This window comes from Pantherophis guttatus, chromosome 11 (genome assembly GCF_059756535.1).
Source record: "Pantherophis guttatus breed Tessera chromosome 11, ASM5975653v1, whole genome shotgun sequence".
NCBI classification, from domain to species: Eukaryota; Metazoa; Chordata; class Lepidosauria; order Squamata; family Colubridae; genus Pantherophis; species Pantherophis guttatus.
Window position 1 is genome coordinate 19919613 of NC_142073.1, and position 21807 is coordinate 19941419.

The 21807-nt window shown below is 42.3% G+C and overlaps 1 protein-coding gene across 2 annotated transcripts in view; it reads left to right on the forward strand.

Moving 5' to 3' along the window:
* Positions 1 to 21807, forward strand: part of SMPD3 (sphingomyelin phosphodiesterase 3) — a 197878-nt gene that overhangs the window by 147040 nt on the left and 29031 nt on the right. For both annotated transcript variants that reach the window (XM_034425443.2, XM_034425445.3), the window contains one exon: positions 19157 to 19232. In XM_034425443.2, the coding sequence (XP_034281334.1) occupies positions 19157 to 19232 (76 nt within the window). The remainder of the gene's footprint in view (positions 1 to 19156; positions 19233 to 21807) is intronic.

Below are 21807 nucleotides of genomic sequence, written 5' to 3' on the forward strand. Positions count from 1 at the left end.
CTCAGGAAATAGTCAGGCACGGGAAGGGTTTTGTGGCTCCCGGTGTTTTCTTTTCTGTGGGAAATGGGCCCAATGGCTCTTTGAATGTTTAAGGTTGCAGACCCCTGTTTTATATGAAGAGTTAATGCAATATTTAGTGAGCCTTGATAGTACAGTGGTCTACGCACCCTGTTATTAACACAGCTGTCTGCAATTTACTGCTGGTTCGAATCTCTCCAAGGCTCAAGGTTGACTCAGCCTTCCATCCTTTCTAAGGTAGGTGAAATGAGGACCCAGTTTGTGGGGGCAATAAGCTGACTTTGTATAAATATACAAAAGGATGAAGGCTATTGCTTAGCGCATTGTAAGCTGCCCTGAGTCTCCGGAGAAGGGCGGCATATAAATCGAACAAATAAATAAATAAATAAATAAATAAATAAATAAATAAATAAATAAATAAATAAATAAATAAATAAATAAATAAGAGCCTGTAGTACAGTGGTCTAAAGCACCCTGTTATTAAGACCAGCTGCCTGCAATTACTGCAGGTTCGAATCTCGCCAGGCTCAAGGTTGACTCAGCCTTCCATCCTTTCTAAGGTAGGTAAATTGAGGACCCGGATTGTGGGGGCGATAAGCTGACTTTGTATAAATATACAAAAGGATGAAGGCTATTGCTTAATGCATTGTAAGCCGCCCTGAGTCTCCGGAGAAGGGCGGCATATAAATCAAATTTAAAAAAAAAAATTAGCTTCTTTCATGGTGCACTTCAACAGGCTTATCGTCCTTTGTCCTCCCAGAGCTCATACCCACTTGGACAATTAATCTTAACTTCTTCAGTGTGTGACCAAGTTAATGACCTACAATAACGGTTTTAGTTTGACTTTCTGCTTCTGCTTAGTTGGTCATTTAAGTTTACAGAATAGATCCAGGCTCATTCAGTTTCCCTTCGCTGATGGTTTCCCCTATGCTACAAATGGAAAATAGGACATTGAAATAGGGACTTGTCATCCAAAATCAGTTTGTGGATGATTAAGAATTGATCCCCGGCCCTGTGCTCTGTGTGGCTTTGAGCATGCCCATGTGTCTCTTTGTTTTAATTGCCACAAGCTGATTCATTTAGAGTATAATCCTACAGAGATATGGGGATGTTTAGATTTATTTATTTATTCATTTTCTACGAGTCAGCCCAAAATCAGCCAAGTGACTCTGGGCAGCTTACAAGTCTAAACTTTTTAAACAATTAAAAAGACATTAAAAAAATAAAAACATCCACAAAATAAATACATATAAACAGCAACTGTGATGATGAATCTGTTAATAGTGAAGCCAAGTTATGGGGCCTTTCACACATTCCGTGCCCCGGGGCCATGGAATGTTTTTCATAATCATAAGTTTATTTGTCAAGCATATATAAGATAACAGGTAAAAGTATAAACATAATTTGAATACATGAAAAGGGTAAATAAAAAGGAATATTAGGACAGGGACGGTAGGCACACTGGTGCGCTAATGCACGCCCCTTACAGACCTCTTAGGAATGGGGTGAGGTCAACAGCCTGGATAGCTCAACAGACTAAAAGCCTGTTATTAACATTCAGCTGTCTGCAATTATTGCAATCTCCCCAGGCTCAAGGTTGACTCAGCCTTCCATCCTTTCTAAGGTAGGTAAATTGAGGACCCAGTTGTGGGGGCAATAAGCTGACTTTGTATAAAATATACAAAAGTATGAAGGCTATTGTTTAACGCATTGTAAGCCGCCCTGAGTCTCCGGAGAAGGGCGGCATATAAATCTAATTAAAAAAAAAAACAGTAGACAGTTTAAGGTTAAAGTTTTGGTGGTTTGGGGAAGGAACCACAGAGTCAGGTAGTGCATCCCAGGCATTGACCACTCTGTTACTGAAGTCGTATTTTCTGCAATCGAGTTTGGAACAGTTTACCTTGAGTTTGTATCTATTATTTGCTCGTGTATTGTTGTGGTTGAATCTGAAGTGGTCATTGACAGGAAGGACATTGTGGCAGATAATTTGATGTACTATGCTTAGGTCAGACTGAAGTCGGTGTAGTTCTAAGTTGTCCAAGCCCAAAATTTGGAGTCTGGTGGCATAAGGTATTTTATTGCGGTTAGAGGAATGGAGGACTCTTCTCGTAAAATATCTCTGGACTCTCTCAATTGTATTTATGTCCGATATGCAGTGCGGGTTCCAGACAGATGAGCTGTATTCGAGAATTGGTCTAGCAAATGTTTTGTATGCTCTTATTAGAAGAAGCTACGCAAGATTAGGTTAACAACTCTTAATGGCTTTTTGGCAATGTTGTTACAGTGGGCTCTGGAACTTAGATCTTTAGAAATGATTTTACAGCTTTAGAAAAGCTAACAGCAATTTAATAGAATAACAGAGTAGGAAGGGACTTGGAGGTCATCTAGTCCAACTCCTTGCTTGAGCAGGAGACCCTGTACCATTTCAGACAAATGGCTGCCCATTCTTTTTTTAAAAGCCTCCAATGATGGAGCATTCACAACTTCTGAAGCAAGCCATTACACTGGCTGATTGTTCTCACTGTTAGGAAGTTTCTCCTTAATTTCAGGTTGTTTCTCTCCTTGATTAGTTTCCATCCGTTGCTTCTTGTCCTGCCTTCTGGTGCTTTGGAAAATAGGTTGACTCCTTTTTCTTTGTGGCATCCCCTCATTGGAACATGCGATCACATCACCCCAGTCCTTCTTTTCACTAGGCTGGGTATAACCAATTTCTCAGGGGTGGGCTTCAAAAGTTTTAACAAGAGGTTCTCTGCCCAGTTGCTGGGTGGGTGTGGCCATGGTGGGCGTGGCCTAGTCAGTCTCCTGCACCATGGTGGCAGGGGCTTTTTGCCCTCCCTGGGTCCCGGAGGCTCGAGGAAGGTCTCCAGGAGGGCAAAAACGGCCACCCCAGGCTCCAAAGGCCCTCTGGAGGCTGGAAACAGACACATTTCCAGCCTTCCCAAACTTCCGGTAGGGCCATTTTTCACCCTCCCTGAGCCTCCGTGCACGCCCTGCACTTACCTGCATCCAAAATGGGCCGCGTGGGGACTCCTGGGAGGGGCGGGGCTGGGCTGGGTAGGCGGGGCCAGCCAGGAATGAGATTTGGGGGTTCTCCGAACTGCACAGAATCTTAGCTAGAGGTTCTTCCAAACCCCTGCGAACCCCCAGCAGCCCATCCCTGCAATTCCTGCAACTGTTCTTCATGTTTTAGCCTCCGCCCTGTAATCACCCTTGTTGCTATTCTCTGTACTCTTTCCTCAACATCGCTATTTTGAACTCTGAAGGGAGAATATTCCAGATCGCTGTTTTCCCTACCCTGATTCTTCCTGACACTGGGAAAACCTCAAAGAGAGCATGATAGAATCAGTTAGGAAGAGGCAGCAGGGAGAATTCTCGGCAAAACTATTTATTTTTTTTTACCTTCTGGTGCAAAGAAAGTAAGAAGAATGAAAATTTTCCATCTTGCTTTCATTTCAAGGCTACATCAAAGAGGATCTGATATGCCAGAACACTTCAGCCAAGAAGCAGAACATCAAATTTCTCTTTTAAGAAAGCCTTAAAATAGAATGAAGAAAGGTACTTTAAACAAGGCACTGGTTCTGTTTAGATCATAGCATATCAGAGTTAGAAGGGACCTTTATTTTTATTTTATTTTATTTTTTTAAATTTGATTTATATGCCGCCCTTCTCCGGTGACTCAGGGCGGCTTACAGTGCGTTAAGCAATAGCCTTCATTCTTTTGTATATTTTATACAAAGTCAGCTTATTGCCTCAAACACTGGGTTTACCTATCTTAGAAAGGATGGAAGGCTGAGTCAACCTTGAGCCTGGCGAGATTCAATCTTACTTTAATTGCAGACAGCTGGTGTTAAATTACAGTGCTTCTGTCTGTTGAGCTATCCAGGCTCTTCCTTGGAGGCTCTTCCTTGGAGGTTTTCTAGTCCAACCCCTTGCTCAAGCAAGAAACCCTATAACATTTCACATAAATGGCTGTCCAGTCTCTTCCTTAAAAGCCTCCTGTCAGATGCCTATGAGCCTCAAGCCAAGTTTCAAAAGAAATCCAGTTATTTATTAGCAGCAACATGTCAGCAACTTCCCGAGTGTAGTCAACTCTGCCACACGTAATTTACGGCTCAACTCTGGCCGTGTTTCCCCTCCCCTCCTCTCGGGCTGTGTCATAAATCACATTCTCCAACGAGGCACTTTCACGGGCTGTAGAAAACATGCCTCAAAAGATGGCTCTGGTAATCTGAGATCCAACCTTGGAGGAAGGTATGCATGGAATGTGCTTTTGTATGTGGCTCTCGAACTGCTCCATCACGTCTCCCCCCTTTCTGTCCATGGCAACTCGAGAGCAGACTAGAAATGCTTTGCGAGTTGACATCTCCAGTGATGGAGCACCCACAACTTCTGAAGGCAAGCCATTCCATTAGCTGTCACTGTCAGGATATTTGTCCTTACTTCTAGGTTGGATCTTTCCTTGAGTTAATGTCCATCCGTTGTTTCTTGCCTTGCCTTCGGATGCTTTGGAGAATAAGTTGATTTTCTCTTTTAGTTCTTCACCATCAAACTTTTGCAAGTATGCTTTGAGGGAGAAAAAAACTGTGAGTGGCAGATGATATTTGAGAGAAATAAACACTCAGCAAGGGACCAAGCTAGCAATTGAAATGTTGGGGAGGAGGAGAAGGAGGAGACATCCTGGGCAGAAAGCAAACAAGGAGGATAATTAATTCCTTTTTAAATGCATCAGTCTTCTGGAGTGATATATTTCAGGAGGATAGGAGGGATGCAGCCTTAGCATGAATTGCTGGCTCACAGTTTCGAGCAACAAAGGAAGGCAGGGGAGGGAGGGAGGGAGGGAAAAAAGAAGATAACCGTTAAAATGTTGAACAGAGAGTGTGGTAAAGAAGGAAGGACAGAGAAAAGGCGATGATGGGATTCTGTGGAAATGTCTTAGAATAGCAGGAGGAACCTGAAAACTCCCCAGATCTTTTGGGTGACATCACATCAAATAACAAGCTATGACATTGCCCATGTTGCCAAGAGCTGTTGTGTTGTGTGCCAAAAACATACAAAACATGACCAGTGGTGGAATTCAGCCAGTTCACACAAGTTCAGTCGAACTGGTAGCTAACTTTTTGTGCAGTTCAGTGAGCCGGCTGAATAGCGTACCTCACCCCGCCTTGCCCCGCCTTGCCCCACCCCTCCCAACCACTCCTTACCTCGCCGCCCACCTGCTCACCTGGAAACCTCTGAGATTTTATAGCTTTGAAGTTCTCTATGTCCATATGCAGGGGATGTGGTGGCTCAGTGGCTAAGACTCTGAGCTTGTTGATTGAAAGGTCGGGAGTTCAGTGGTTTGAATCCCTAGTGCTGTGTAATGGAATGAGCTCCCGTGACTTGTCCCAGCTTCTGCCAACCTAGCAGTTCAAAAGCACGTAAAAAAAAATGCAAGTAGAAAAATAGGGACCACCTTTGGTGGGAAGGTAACAGAGTTCCGTGCACCTTTGGCGTTGAGTCATGCCGGCCACATGACCATGGAGATGTCTTCAGACAGTGCTGGCTCTTTGGCTTTGAAACAGAGATGAGCACCGCCCCCTAGAGTCAGGAATGACTAGCACATACATGTGAGGGGAATCTTTACCTTTTTATGTCCATATACAAACTCTTTGGGGAGGTGGAGGACCATATTACCAGCAGGTACCCTAACTCATGACTAAGTAATATTTAGAGACACAGCATCCTACATGATCTTAAGGATTATTAGATATATTCCCCTTCAACTGGTTAATTGTGAGATACCAAAGGGTGAGTCATTACAAGTTATTTTACTAGATGAGTTCCCTGAGGAAATTTACTTGAGGAATTCACCTATTGGTCAATTCCTCAGGTAAATAACTTGAGGAATTAGCCAACAGGTTTATCTGGGGGCAGATATGTAATATTAAAACCTTCTGTCCCTGGCTGTAAAAAAATAAAGTGAATTAATTCTGTCATCCTTGCCTGACAATCTCAGAGCTGCTGTTTGAAGCATCTGCTTCAGTTTACTGAATGATTGGGGGTTGGTCCCTTGTGACGTTATGACTCAGCCAGTGAAACTGTCCAAATGGAAGAATCTGAGAAAAGTTTCAAAAAGACAGACATTAACAGAAGCAGTGGTGAAATCCAAATTTTTTTACTATCAGTTCTGTGGGTGTGGTGTGGTGTGGTGTGGTGGGCGTGGCAGGGGAAGGATACTGCAAAATCTCCATTCCCTCCCCACTCTGGAACAACCAGAGGTGGTATTTGCCGGTTCTCCAAACTACTCAAAATTTCCGCTACCGGTTCTCCGAACTGCTCAAAATTTCCGCTACTGGTTCTTCAGAATCTGTCAGAACCTGCTGGATTTCACCCCTGAACAGAAGGTACAATTTTTACCCCCTTAAACAAGACCATCTCACTCCCTTAGTAAGAATGTAAAGATGTTATTTTATTTTTAATTCAAGTGGGTGATTTAAAAAAAAAGATAGGAACTCATCAATTGGATAGATTTCATCCTAATCCCAGTAGAAAGAATTTCAGATAGTAACAAAAAATATCAATGATAGAATCAGTTGGGAAGGTGGGCACCAAGGAGAATTCATTGTTGGTCTAGCTAATAACTAAAACGGGGCTTTATCAGGCTTCAAGAGAAGCTGGTAGAAAGCCTTTATTTTAATCTGGTCTGCCATCTCCAGACTGTGGTTGGTGCTCAGATCTCTGGCCCTCTTTCAATAGGTGCATGAAGACAATGCCATATAGCACTTAAGTATTTTATTCAAGGCTATCTCCAGATTCTAAACCAGTGTTTTTCCAACTTGGCAACTTTAAAGCTGTTTGGACTTCAGTGCTGGAAATTCCTCCAAGGATATTCAGGGAGTTGAAGTCCATATATCTTAACGGAGCCAAATTTGAAAAAAGGCTAGACTAAATTTTCTACCTATACCAGTGATGGCTAACCTTTTCCAGACTGAGTGCCCAAAGCGCTCCCGAACCCCCCAAATGCAATGCATGTGTGCCCCCCAAGCATGCACCCTGCTCCCGCGTATGCACGCACCCCTGCATGTGCCCCAGCCCATGCATGTGTATCAGGGGTGAAATGCTCCCGGTTCGGACTGGATTGCCCGATCCGGTAGCGATGGAGGTGAGTGGTTCAGAGAACCGGCAGCAAAAATCCCTGCCCCTCCCCCCATGCCCAGCTGAGCTGCACAATCATCAGAGGCTTTTTTTAAAAAAAAAATTAAAAGCATTTTTTTCTACAACCTCTTCGGCCGAAAAAATGCTTTTAAAAGTAAAAAAAAAAAGCTCTGATGATCGTGTCACTCAGCTGGGATCATCAAAGGCTTTTAAAAGCATTTTTTCTACAACCGCTTCAGAGGTTTTAGAAAAAATGCTTTTAAAAGCCTCTGACGATCCCAGCTGAGTTGCCTGATCGGCAAAGGCTTTTTTTCTTTTAAAAATATTTTTTCTACAACCTCTTCGGCTGAAGAGGTTGTAAAAAAAAATGCTTTTAAAAGCCTCTGACGATCCCAGCTGAGTTGCCTGATCGGCAGAAGCTTTTTTTAAAAAAAAAGCCAACTCAGCTGGGATCATCAGAGCCTTTTGAAAGCATTTTTTAACAACCTCTTCGCCAAGAGGTTGTAAAAAAAATGGTTTTAAAAGTAAAAAAAAATTGGCCACGCCCACCCAGTCACATTACCCTCCACACCAAGCCACGCCCACAGAACCGGTACTAACCAATTTTAGATTTCACCACTGATGTGCACCCCTGCAATGCCCTGCCTACCTCATGCACACACACACACCCCGCACACACTTGAGGAATTCCAGGAGTTGGAGCCCCTGTATTTCTAAAACTTTCCAAGTGTAGACGCTAGATGCAGATCATTGCTGTAGTATTATTATTGATCAAGATCTAAATGTTTTCCTCCAATCTGAGACTCTAGCTTGGAGTTTCAATTGAGAAAATGCAATGTGAATATCAAAAGTAACATCAAAGCAGGCTGTCGTGTCAGATTTTCTTGCAAAAATCAAATCCAGAAGCACACACAGATAACTGAATCAGCTGGATTCATTAACTTCTTTATATTCATAATAACACATAAAGTATTTACAATACCAACAGTTGATTCTTTAGCTCAGATCAGCCGACATGTTCATACACAGAGAGTACAGTGGAGAGACGAGTTTCACTTTTTCTCTGCACAGACTCAAAAGCTGCAGACTAAGACACGCCCTGGCTCCAGTCTGTCTCAGCTCCCAATTGGCTGCCTTTGTTACTATGTCCTGTTCCAGTTGATGAATATACTCTGACATGTCGTGTGTCAACAGGGCAAGCTTTTCAAAGAGGAAAACAGTCTGAAACTCCACAAGTGAGGGGATAGATCTCATTTAGAGATCAAACTGTTGGCTTGCTTACACAAAAACAGAGACAAACTGACCCACCAACGTTTCAGAACTTTGCAGCTACCTTGGGCCCATCTTTGGTGGACTTGTCAGCTTTTAAAAACAAGCATTCTGCATTAGGCCTAGGCAGTAATCTAAATATTTTATAATACACATGCTGCTTCTGCTAATGCAAGCCTTGGCTGGAATCCACCCTTCCTGGCTGCAGTCAAAGATCTTCTTCAACTCAGCAGGTTTCAAATTGTCTACATCTCCAATCGTCTCCAACTAGGAGGGAAAGGGAAAATTAGGAAGCAGCATTTCTGGCTTTCTCTTATTAAGCAAGCAGAGCAAGACAAATTGCTTTAATAATAATTCTCTTTGTTGGGTAAATTGGGTATGTCTAGTCTGATGAAAAGAAGGACTAGGGGGTGACATGATAACAGTGTTCCAATTTTTGAGGGGCTGCCACAAAGAAGAGGGAGTCAAGCTATTCCCCAAAGCACCTGAAGGCAGGATAAGAAGTAATGGGTGGAAACTCATCAAGGAGAGAAGCAGCCTAGAACTAAGGAGAAATTTCCTAACAGTGAGAATAATTAATCAGTGGAACAACTTGCCTCCAGAAGTTGTGGATGCTTCATCACTAGAGGTTTTTAAAAAGAGATTGGACAGCCATTTGTCTGAAATGGCATAGGGTCTCCTACTCGAGAGTTGGACTAGAACAGGGGTGTCAAATTCAAGGCCCGGGGGCCGGATTCGGCCCGTAGGGCCGCCCTGGAAACAGCGAAGGACCAGCCCGCAGTGTCTCTGCCAGAGAAAACGGAGCTCGGGAGGGCTGTGTGTTGTCCTCCCAAGCTTCATTTTCACTGGCAGAGGATTGCCGGAGGCTGTTGCAGCAGAAAACAGAGCTTGCGAGGGCTGTGGGCGGCACTCCCAAGCTCCGTTTTCACTGGCAGAGGGTTGCAGGAGGCCATTGCAGCCAAAACGGAGCTCGTGAGCTCATTATCACTGGCAGAGTGCTTGGGCCACCACAGATGCCCCCGACACGAGTTATGTCGAGCTGGTCATGCCCACGATGGCGACGCACTGATGCAGCCCTCAATGAAATTGAGTATGACACCCCTGGACTAGAAGCTTTCCAAGGTCCCTCTCCAACGTCCCTTATTTCTACGTTTAATAATCATCATCTTTTTCATTGCTTTTCCTTTTTCTCTGTTCTTCTCAATAACCAATGTAGTGAAAAGACAAGACTTCTCATTTTTCTCATTTCTGGGTTGGACTGATAAAACATACTAAATCTTAGGTTTGGATTTAGGAAGAATGATTCTTGCAATTAGAGATCACTCAGTGCCCAAAGAAATAATCCATATAATGCCTTGGAGAGATAGATTGCATCACACTCAAATTAACAGTTGAAATTCCAGCAACTGCAAACTCTTCATTTTGAGTTGTTCTAGCGTGTTCTGCACATTTAGTCATGTTCTCCAGTAATTCCAGTAATTGTAAAATGAGAAGGTATTTTTCATTTAGGATGGAAGAAAATGTTACAGCCCTCCTAATGTTATTAAAGGGATGCGGTGGCTCAGTGTCTAAGACGCTGAGCTTGTCGATCAGAAGATCGGCAGTTCAGCAGTTCGAATCCCTAGCGCCACGTAACGGAGTGAGCTCCCGTTATTGTCTCAGCTTCTGCCAATCTAGCAGAATTTTAACTTTGTGAAGTTAAAAACCTGAGAGTCACATCGCATTACCTGAAATCTGGCTTGTGCATATTTGGATTGGACCTTGGCTAACTTTTGCTTCGTGGATTACTTTTTGCTACTGAACCGGACTGAGGATAAACTCTCTCTCTTGTTGACTGTGAGTGAAAACTGACTTGACAGGCATTTCGCAGTTTACTGCCAAAACTCTTATCTGCAAGGGTTTCTAGTCTAATTGCTTAATAAAATCTTGGCAGGCGTGCCTGGTTGTGTGTTTGCCTGTGTGGGGAAGGGGGACAGAACAGCATCTGAGGGCAGGACAAGAAGTAATGGGTGGAAGATCATTAAAGAGAAATCCAAACTAGAACTAAGGAGACATTTCCTGACATCGAGAAGTTCTGGGTGTTTCACAACACCACAAAAAACTCACTGGAGATTTTTAAGAGGAGATTGGACAGCCATTTGTCTGGTATAAGGTCTCCTACCTGAGCAGGGGAATTGGACTATAAAACCTGCCAGCTCCCTTCCACACAGGGCTGAAATCCAGCAGGTTCTGACAGGTTCTGGATAACCGGTAGCGGAAATTTTGAGCAGTTCAGAGAACAAGCAAATACCACCTCTGGCTGGCCCCAGAGTGGGGTGGGAATGGGGATTTTGCAATATTCTTCCCCTGGAGTGGGATGGGAATGGAGATTTTGCAGTATCCTTCCCCTGCCATGCCCAACAAGCCACACCCAACAAGCCTCATCACACCCAACAAGCCACACCCACAGAACCGGTAGTTTAAAAAAAGTGGATTTCACCACTGCTTCCACACCTATTATTCTATGTTCTATTATTTTATATGGTGATGGTTTTGCACTGGGGATATTTAGCATAATCTGATGAGATTATAACTTCTGAAAGTCTTTTGATTGTGGCAGGGAGAAAATTAATAAACACACTTGGGGAGACAGGCCTGCTGGGCAGAAGGTTAGATTCTGGATCCAGATATCTGTTCTTGTCGGTTTGCCCTTGAAATGATTAGCCATTTTAGGAATGCATTTACCCCAAAATACAATTATCATGGGGGTCCTTAAGCATCCTATGCTGATAGCCTGGGAGAACAGCCATACTTTGTAAATATTTACAGAACATAATCCAAGTGGGAGACACACAGATCTCTGCGGCGGGGATATCATGCCATTACAACAGAGAAGACACACTTCTTGGGTCTTTTCAGTGTTTCTCAACCTTGGTAACTTTACAATGTGTGAACTTCAACTCCCAGAATTCCGCAGCCAACATGGCTTTATGGGGAATTCTGAAAGTCGAAACCCGTACATCTTAAAGTTGCCAAAGTTAAGAAACACTATGCTAGATGGCTGTTGTGGTCTGCCAGCAGCCTGTGGAGCTGGCAGCGGAGTCGGAGAGTGAGGAGGCTGGGGAGGAACATGGGCACCTGGGCCTTTTTGCAGGAAAGCAATATTGCTAACTCTGTTTCCAGTCGGCATCTCTTGTTTGTTTCTGAACTTCATGGGGCTTTGCCAAGTAAGGCCTTTGGCAGCGTGTCAAAGAAGATAAAGGTTGGTGATTATCCCGAAGGACTTCTTCCAAAGGACTTATTTTGCAACTAACTGGGACTCAGCTGGGAATGAACGTAATTCTCAGTTGTTACAATAAAATAGGTTTGTTTGGGACTAATTGTGTCTTGTAATGACTCAATAAGCCTAGGTCAAAACAATGGGATTATTTGACCCAAGGAACTCCAAGGATGCCAACTGTGCAGCAACCTTACCAAGAGAAGCAGAAACCATAGGAGAGAGGCAATTGTTTTACTTATCCTTCTTGTAAAGAAAAGATCCTGGACATGACTTGGTCTGGAAATTCTTGCCCCTGTTCATGCTGGCCAGGGAATTTTGGAAGCTGCAGTCCATCCACACGTAGGGCATCAGATTTGATCGTGAAATCTCATCTTCAGAACCTTTGTTGAGTGTCCTCTTCTGAACTTATATTTGACAGCTAAGCTGCATGCTTCAGCGTTTTGAAGAGCTTCCATTTTTCCTCTTCCTTCTCTTTGCCACGTTTCATCTTATGTTTCTTTAGACACCCCCCCCCACAGAGAATCATTTTCCACCCATCTCATGACCCCAAATTCCACCAAAGGGTTTTTTTTTACCAAGAATTCCAACCGGATGGGAAAGAAAGCAACTGGCCAACAATGTCAGCTCTTCCCATTAACATTTCATACTTACATTTCATTCTGTTTTAACATGTTTAAATAATACATCAACTTAGCATAACTAACACAGCGGCTTTATAAAGCACCAGAGGTCTCTGCAAGCAAGCGTGCCAAACTCATAAAAAAAAAAAAAAAGGATTTCTGCAAATCTTGTTTAGACCCAGTTTGAAACCAATAATGTAGTGGGCACTGAGCGTAGAAGCAGCGAAGGCAAAAGAAAACCTTTCAAAAGCTTTAGGTTGGAAATGGCTTTTTGTATTTTAGTCGGTGCCATAATGGCTTTGCCACACAACTCTCCCGAAAGGCTATACTTGCCTCACTCAGCTCCCACTGTGCAGCTTTGCTCAAGAAATATGGAAACTGTCTCCTTTTTAAAAGTTACAATCCCTGGAATACGAGAACAACCTCGAGGAAGAAAATATACGTAAAAACCAAGCTTCTATACATTAAATTACCTTGCTCAATAGTAGTAACTGTGAGAGGGATCTTGGAGTCTTAGTGGACAACCATTTAAATATGAGCCAACCGTGTGCAGCAGCTGCCAAAAAAGCCAACACAGTTCTGGGCTGCATAAACAGAGGGATAGAATCAAGAGGCCAATTACAGTACATTAGTGGTGGATAAATAAGAGACTCTAGAAAGAGTGCAGAGAAGAGCAACCAAGATGATTAGGGGACTGGAGGCTAAAACATATGAAGAACAGTTGCAGGAACTGGGCATGGCTAGTCTAGTGAAGAGAAGGACCAGAGGAGATACGATAGCAGGGTTCCAATATTTGAGGGGCTGCCACAGAGAGGAGGGGTCAAGCTATTCTCTAAAGCACCTGAAGGCCAGACAAGGAATAATGGATGGAAACCGATCAAGGAGAGGTTCAACCTGGAAATAAGGAGAAATTTTTTGACAGTGAGAACAATCAACCCATGGAACAGAAGTTGCCTTCGGAAGTTGTGGGAGCGTCATCACTGGAGGCTTTCGAGAAGAGACTGGACTGCCATCTTTCAGAAATGGTGTAGGATCTCTTGCTTGGGCGGGGGTTGGACTAGATGACCAACATCCCTTCCAACTCTGTTATCTGTTAAACAAGCACAGAGGGAGACAATCTTGGTTGGAGATGAGAGAATTTCACTGAACCACCGGAGGGATGAGTCAATCAAGTCCCAATCCAGTTTTCCGTAAAACTCTGCCTGTCAGGCTTGCTTCCTTCAAAGTCCAGGAAAGAATGAGCCAAACTCCATATTTTATAGAGTAATGTACTTTTACTGGAAAATGAAATGAACGCAATCATGGAAAGCTGAAACTAAAGCAAAAGGCGCGAAAGTTGCATATAGAAAGCATCCCCTCCCACTGTTCATCAATCAATCACCCAATCCAAAGGTCTCCCAGAGGTCTGGTGGACACACGTCTGGCATCGTCATCAATCAGGAACACGATGACGGTTGACCCGATAGCCACTTCGGTGTTTAGGTTTCGTTTCTTCAATCCACCAGCTTGCTTCCCTCCCCCTCCTCTTTTCCCTCCCCCGTTTCTTATGGCAGCCAAAGCAGAAAGTTGGAGGCTGACACTGCCCCTATATTGTTTTAATTGTATTCATAATTTGAGTGACACTTGCAGATACCTTTTTAGAAGAAAAGGTTGAAGAAGGGCTAAGATGATGATTATGTACCATCAAGTCATTTTTGATTCTAGTAACCTCTAGACAAATTTCCTCCATGACAATATCTCCTCACCTGGTCCTTCAAGTATTCCAATAGTGTATTGATCAACTCCCTAACTCAGTTCATCTCCCTCGCTGCTGGTTGTTCTCTTCTTCTCTTCCCTACCACCTTTCCAAGCTTCAGGGCCTTCTCCAGAGAACTCGATCTTCATGTAATGTCTCTGAAGTAGGATAAGTTGAGCTTGGTCATTGATACCTCAAGTGAAAACTCTGGATTTATTTGTTCAATGATCTATCAGTTTGTTTTCTGGAGATCCACAGTATTCTCAGGAATACTCCTCCAATACCAAATTTCAACAGCATCAATTCACTTCCTGTTCTGCTAATTTTTTTTTATTGAAAAGTTTTATAAGAAATACAAACAATTTTCTTTCCCCCTCCCCACATAATAGAAAGTGTATATTTTCTTATACATAATAAATCCTACATATACATGTTTCCCTTAAAGAAAGCATTAAAATAAGACATTTTAATTAATTACATTCGGAGTTGCTCTTCTTCTCTTTCTTCCCTCATTCCACAACAAACCTTCTCCTCCTTTCTTTCCCTTCCCTCCCTCCTCTTCTCTCCTACTTTCTCCTTCCTCCTCTCCTACCTCATCCTACTTCCTTTTCCTTTCCCTCACTTCTCTCTTCTTTTCCCCTTTCTGTTCTGCTAATTTGAAGTCCAACTTTCACCTCCATAGAGTGTCACGGGAAATACCATGACTCGGATGATTCTGATCTCTAAGAATCAGTGGTGGGATTCAGCCAGCTCACACCACTTCAGGAGAACCGGTTGTTAACTTTCTGAACAGTTTGGCAAACTGGTTTTTGGAAGAAATCATTAGGGCAGAGAACCGGTTGTTAAATTACTTGAATCCCACCACTGCTAAGAATCATACAAAACATTGCATTAATCTAAAAATCTCATCAGGAATTGAGCCCTCAAACTTGCATGAATTTCCCAGTACAAGGTTGTCCCTATTGACCAAGGCCAAAAGACTTTACAAATATTGTGAAAAAAAATTCAGAACAGACCATAACACAATTTTTCTCCTATGCCAGAGCATTTTTCCCTTATGCCTAAAAAGAAAATTGTCATCTCATATTATCGTTCCAAAGTCAATCTGTTATTGTGTCGCGTTGTGGGTTGTTTGATTTTTAAGTGGGAATAGGGAGGGGAAACCAGATGAAAGATGTACAACAATAGTGGCCAATTCTCAGAGAAACTGATTGCAGAATTAAATCTAGACCATGCAGGGAAAATTTACATACAGAAAAAAACTCAAGTGGAGAAATATGATTGGATTGAACTCATTAAGTTGGTTTTTCTGAAGCTAAGTGCTTCCCCGAAAATAAGACCCTGTCTTATATTTTTTGAACCCTGAAATAAGCGCTTGGCTTTATTTTTGGGGAGGTCCTATGATTTTGGGGCGTGTGGAGCAAGATGGGGCTCCTCTGGCTGTCTTACCTGATTTCCAGCTCTGCGTTTAAATAGTTTTGGGGAGGGCTTATTTTCGGGGGGAGGACATGTGCTCAAAAGCCCAATTGGGCTTATTATCAGGAGATGTTTTCTTTTTCGGGAAACAGGGTACCTGGGGGTAAAATTCAGTATGGGCAATTCTTGGTTTCTATACTGTCAGATTCTCCCCATCACTGGCCCCCTGGATATATTAAGACTACATATCCCAGTGATGTGATGGCTAAACTCTTCTGGACCGAGTGCCTAAAGTATGTGCGAACCCCCCAAATGCAATGTGAGTGTACCACTGTGCATGCCCCCTGCACCTCCTGCATGTATGCAGTCCTCTGCAGTCCCCTTGCCCCCTGCGCATGCGCCCTGCCCTCCATGCATGTGTCCTGCCCCCCACACATGTGCACGCACCCCCTGCATGCACTCTCCCCCCATGCATGCATGCACCCCCCACACATGCCCCGCCCTCCCATGCATGCGTGGCAGAGACCCAAAGACCAGTTGGCCGGCGGGAGGTACGTGGAGCTGAACTGGGGCGATGGCTCACATGCCATCAGAGAAGGAGCTGCATGCCACCTCTGCGTGCCATAGGTTCACCATCACTGACCTATCCTATAATTCTCACCCAAGAGAGTAGATGTAGAAGAAGAGCAGGCACAGCTGGGAGTTGGAGTTAAAGGCATCATCAGTTTAGAGTCCTTGCATTGCTCCAAGTCCACCACCACCCCTTGAATTCTGTTGTCCCTCATCTAGCGCCAATTCAATGCTGAGCATTAGTCCCCAGATTCTTGTGTATTCATAAGTCTTCAATAAACCATTTATGCTTCAATCAACATAAATAGTCCTGATTCTTTGCACCTGATGGCAGAAGGGAATTGCAGTCCCAACACGTTTGCTGCTGTATGAAGACAAGACAAGACTAATTCCAGCTTCAACAGCCCTTTGTCATGCCTTCCTGGAGTAGCTTTGAGCTGAAAGGGGAGATTAATCAGAATAACAGAATTGGAAGGGGTCTTGGAATCCAATCCACTGCTCAAGCAGGAAATGCTATACCATTTCAGTCCAATGATTGTCCAATCTCTTCTTAAAAGCCTCCAGTGGAGGTGAGCCATTCCACTGATAGATTGTTCTCACTGTCAGGAAATTTCTCCTTAGTTCTAAACTGGTTTTCTCCTTGGTTAATTGCTTCTTGTCCTGCCTTCAGGTGCTTTGGAGAATAGGTTGACCCCTCTTCTTTGTGGCAGCCCCTGAGATATTGGAACACTCCTATCATGTCTCCCCTAGTCCTTCTTTTCATTAAAACACCCAATTCCTACAACCGTTTAGCTTCCAGGTCACTAATTTGTTGTCTTTGTTGCTGTTGTCTGCCCTCTTTCTAGAGACTCCACATCTTTTTTCATATCATGGTAACCAAAGTAGGCAGCTACAAGTTGCCATTTTAAATCTCCCACAATCTCCTGGTGGAGAAAAATCCAGAGCATTCTGGGAAGCGATACCATGGCAGGGATTGAGTTTGAAATTCTAAAAAAAAAAAAATATGTTCTGGAAAATTCAGAGCAAGAGCCAGAGGGCCTTACTAAAGCCTTTGCAGATGCCGGAGGGCATAAATGCAGAAGCTAGTTGTAAAAAAAGCATATCTGATGTCAAGACCATTTATTACTTATGGGCTCAATCCTCCCCCAAAGTAAAATTAAACTGAAGCAAAGGCCAAATGTCTCTCATGTGCACATCTAGAAACAAGATATGCCTTCTGACAGGATCACTTTTCACCATAATCTTTTTCTGATTATTCCCTCTTGGCACCCTGCTAAAGGTGATCTAATATTGAAGTTCTGTTTTGTGATCCTTTTCTGGAAAAATTGGCAGTTGTTTGTAAGTGGCTAACTCTCTACTTAACTTGTAAACATAGTCCTTCTTTTAAAAGCAAAACCAAGTCCTTTTTGCACACAAGGTGAAGTTGTAGGAAAATATTGAGAAAAGAAGATGCTAGTTTTTAAAGCAGACAAATGGTCACACATATTTTAATACCATTAACTTCAGACACATCTATTCCCTCACTCATGTTTTCCTCATTTAGATAACCCAGCCTCACTCTCTCTATAGATAGATAGATAGATAGATAGATAGATAGATAGATAGATAGAGATAGAGATAGAGATAGAGGTATAGGCATAGGCATAGGCATAGGCATAGGCATAGAGATAGATTAGATAGATAGATAGATAGATAGATAGATAGATAGATAGATAGATAGATAGATAGATAGATAGATAGGAGGTATAGGTATAGAGAGATAGATAGATAGATAGATAGATAGATAGATAGATAGATAGATAGATAGATAGATAGATAGAGATAGAGATAGAGATAGAGGTATAGGCATAGGCATAGGCATAGGCATAGAGATAGATTAGATAGATAGATAGATAGATAGATAGATAGATAGATAGATAGATAGATAGATAGATAGGAGGTATAGGTATAGAGAGATAGATAGATAGATAGATAGATAGATAGATAGATAGATAGATAGATAGATAGATGGATGGATGGATGGATGGATGGATAGAGATAGAGATAGAGATAGAGATAGAGATAGAGATAGAGATAGAGATAGAGATAGAGATAGAGATAGAGATAGAGATAGAGATAGAGAGATATATATTTGGTGATGTAAAGCAATCCAGAATAATGTTATTTCTCTGTGTGGTTCTACCTTGAGAATGGATCTGCTCGGTTGGCAAAGATGTTTAAAGATAAGTCAGCTAAATGTTGAAAATGCCATCAGATACCTGGGTCATATTATCATATGTGATGGACATGTGTAGAAGCAAAAAAAAATATTGGATAAAAATACAAATATGGCTGGAAAAGATATAAAGCAACACATTGACTTAAAACCAGAAATATTTTTGTTGGGGATTTTACGTAAAACTTATAATAAAGGGACTACGTATTTAATTATACACGTATTAACCACAGCTAGAATTATATTTGCACAAAACTGGGAAAGCAGAGAGTTCCCTACTGATGAGAATGTGATTAGGAAAATATTAGAATGTGCAGAAATGAATAGATTAAAGCTTGCTATAAAGGAGAAAGAACAAACTGAATATTATATGACATGGGAGTTATTTTATGAATGGTTGGAAAATAAAAATAGAAGTTGGAGATCAGTGAAATATAGAAAACAAGTTAAGATAGAGAAGCAAACAATATGATGATTCTTACTAATATGACTACTAAGATTATTATATTTAATATTATTATTATATTCTTATTAGAAGATACATTAAGAGGGAGAAATGAATAGATGTATTATGCTCATTATTGTTATTATTGTAAGATTAGGAAATCAATATCAGTGTAATGAATACTGTTGTAAATTTTGATTGTTATTGCACAGAGATATTTGTACCCAGAAGACACACTGTTTAATGGAAGATGGAATGTTTAAGTTAAAATAAAAAGAGAGAGAGAGAATGGATCAGCTCATATAAAACCTTTCTGAAGAAAACATCTCTTGTGTTTTATCACTGGGTTTTGAGGTTACATGGAGACCAAATATCCCACTAACTATTCTCTCTCTCTCTCTCTCCCCCCACTCCCTCTCTCTATCTCTCCCACCCTCTCTCTCTCTCTCTCCCCCCCCCCCCCGCCCACTTCCAGGTGCAAGTGGGAAGTACACCTCAGGACCAAAGAATTGTGGGATACATTTCCTGCACCCACTTGCAAGCTCTGGCAGGTAAGTATGGATCTGTTCTTTCAAATCATCCTTATGCTGTATGGGAAACTTTCTATAGTTTTGACTTCATTTGTGGAAAACAGGTTGGATCGTTTCTTCTTGGATGATCTCCTAGCAATGCCACACATTTTGAAAATAAAAATGTTGAATGCAGGATTAGACCAAGGTTCAATAGTCTGTGGAACAAAGACCCCAAGCTAGGCAATAGCAGCCAGTCAACCTTGCCTAGTCTCTCTCACTTTTCAAAATCAAATTCTGTTTCATGAAGCTGAGGAAAACAGATAGAAGTATTGCAGGATAATTTTTCTGCATGCCATTAATATACAGTATATTCAGTGTGCTTTAACAATGTAGAGCGATATAAAAATGACATGAAAGAACATAGAACGTAGAATATCAATTGGAGTCCAGTTCTAGTCCAGAATTGGAAGGGACCTTGGAAGTTTTCTAGTTTTCTAGAAAAGAAAGTATATATTATTAGAATGCTGGAATTGCTCGGATACCAAACAAGGAAAATATTGCACAACAAAGGAGAAAGAAAGGAGAGAGGAGGAGAGGGTAAGAAGAGGAGAGGGAGAGGGAGGAATGGAAGAAAGGGGATGTCAGCACTTCAAGCTGCATTTACTCTAGTGCTGACATTAAGAAGGAGAAGAGGAGGTGTCTGAAAAGGGAAGCTTGACTTTTCACCTACTTATTTTCCCTGGAGATAATATCCCCTAGGAGATGGGATGGGAGGGGGGAAATTCCTTTGAGTTGGAGCAGTAGATTGGAGTAGAGTGACTTGGAAGATGGCCAATGAGTGCAGAGGAGTGGGGAACGGAAAGGGAGGGTTTTGGGTTTGGAAGTCAGTGTTGGCTATGATGGAGTCGGGTTAGAATGTCGTGCTTAATAAATGGGAGTTTTTTTCATCAAAGACTTTGTTTGAAATGCAATTTATTTGAGACGACCTCGAAACTTGACAGGGGAAAGGAGAGGAAGAAAAGGCAGGGTACAGGAATAGGAGAGAAGGTGAGAAAGGCGGGAAAGAGGGGAGGAGTGGGGGAAAGGAAGGGGATGTAGGAAGAGGAAGGAGAGGAGGAGGAGGGAGAAAGTAGGAGAGGAGAGGAGGGAGGGAAGGGAAAGAAGAAGGAGAAGGTTTGTTGTGAAACAAGGGAAAAGAAAGGGTAGAAGAGCAACCCCGAATGTAATTAAAATGCCTTAATATTATACTTTCTTTAAGAAACACATGTATGACCAATTATATATAAGAGAATGTACTTTTGTATTATGTGTATAAGAAATAAAAATGAAAAACTTTTTGTAAAAAAAAAAAAAGAGGAAGTTTTCTAGTCCAGCCCTCTGCTCAAGCAGAAGACCTTATACCAGTGATGGCTAATCTTTTTGCCGTCGTGTGCCAAAAGTGGGAGGAATGCAGGGGGGTCGCATGCGTGGGTGCCCACTCCCATAATTCAATGAGCACCCCCCCACGCATGCATGCACGACCCCCAATGCGACCCCCACTTTTGCCACGCAATGGCATGGTGGGCCCAGTAGGCCTGTTTTTCACCTTTCCCAGGCTCCAGAAGCCTTCTTGGAGCCTGGGGAGGGCAAAAACGGCCTTCCCCAACCCCCCGGAGGCCCTCTGGAGGCCAGAAACGGCCTGTTTCCTGACTTCCGGTGGGCCCGGAAGGCCTGAAAATTAGCTGGCCGGCGTGCTCATGCACACTGGAGCTGAGCTAGGGCAACACTTGCGTGCCCACAGATATGGCTCCGTGTGCACGCGTGCCATAGGTTCGCCATCACAGCCCTATACCATTTCAGACAAATGGCTGTCCAGTCTCTTCTTGGAAGCCTCCAAGAAGCACTCCAATTGTGGAGCACCCACAATTTCTGAAGGCAAGCTGTTCCACCATTTTATTGTTCTCACTGTTAGGAAATTTCTCTTTGGTTCTAGGTTGCTTCTCTCCTTGGTTAGTTTCCATCAATTGTTTCTCATTTTGCCTTTTGGTATTTTTGAGAAGATAACCGATGGATGGGGCATATGCACAAATGGAATGAGATATGAATAAAGAAATCCAGGGAGCCTCACAAATTTATAATATTGCTTTGGATTTCTTCAGTAGCTTTGCAAATTACTCTTCCATGTCTAGCATGGCTGATCCTAACAGATGGAACTTTATCTAAAGCAAGTTCCATCTTTCAGTCATGCTGTATTTCCTAAACATCATGTAATAAATCATTATCGGCTTCTCTTTCTGGCACATATAAATCTTTTCTAACTATCACATGAACCTTCAGAAAACGATACCCATTGAAAACCAATTTGTGAGTCTCATCGAGTGAAAAATAATTATTTCTTGGTTGCATAAAATTACTCAGAAAGAGCTTCGGATGCCTTTCGTGCTTAACCAGTCCTAGTTCAATAAATAGTTGTCTTTTTTTACCCACAGCAATGCAAGATAATCTAAATATTATATGAATCTTATCTCAAAATAAACAGTGTGTCATCTGGTAATGCTTTGGGATTAAGTTCTACATTCAACGTTTCTTTTAAAAATGAAAACATCCAAATTAATGATATGCGAGGGAAAAGTCA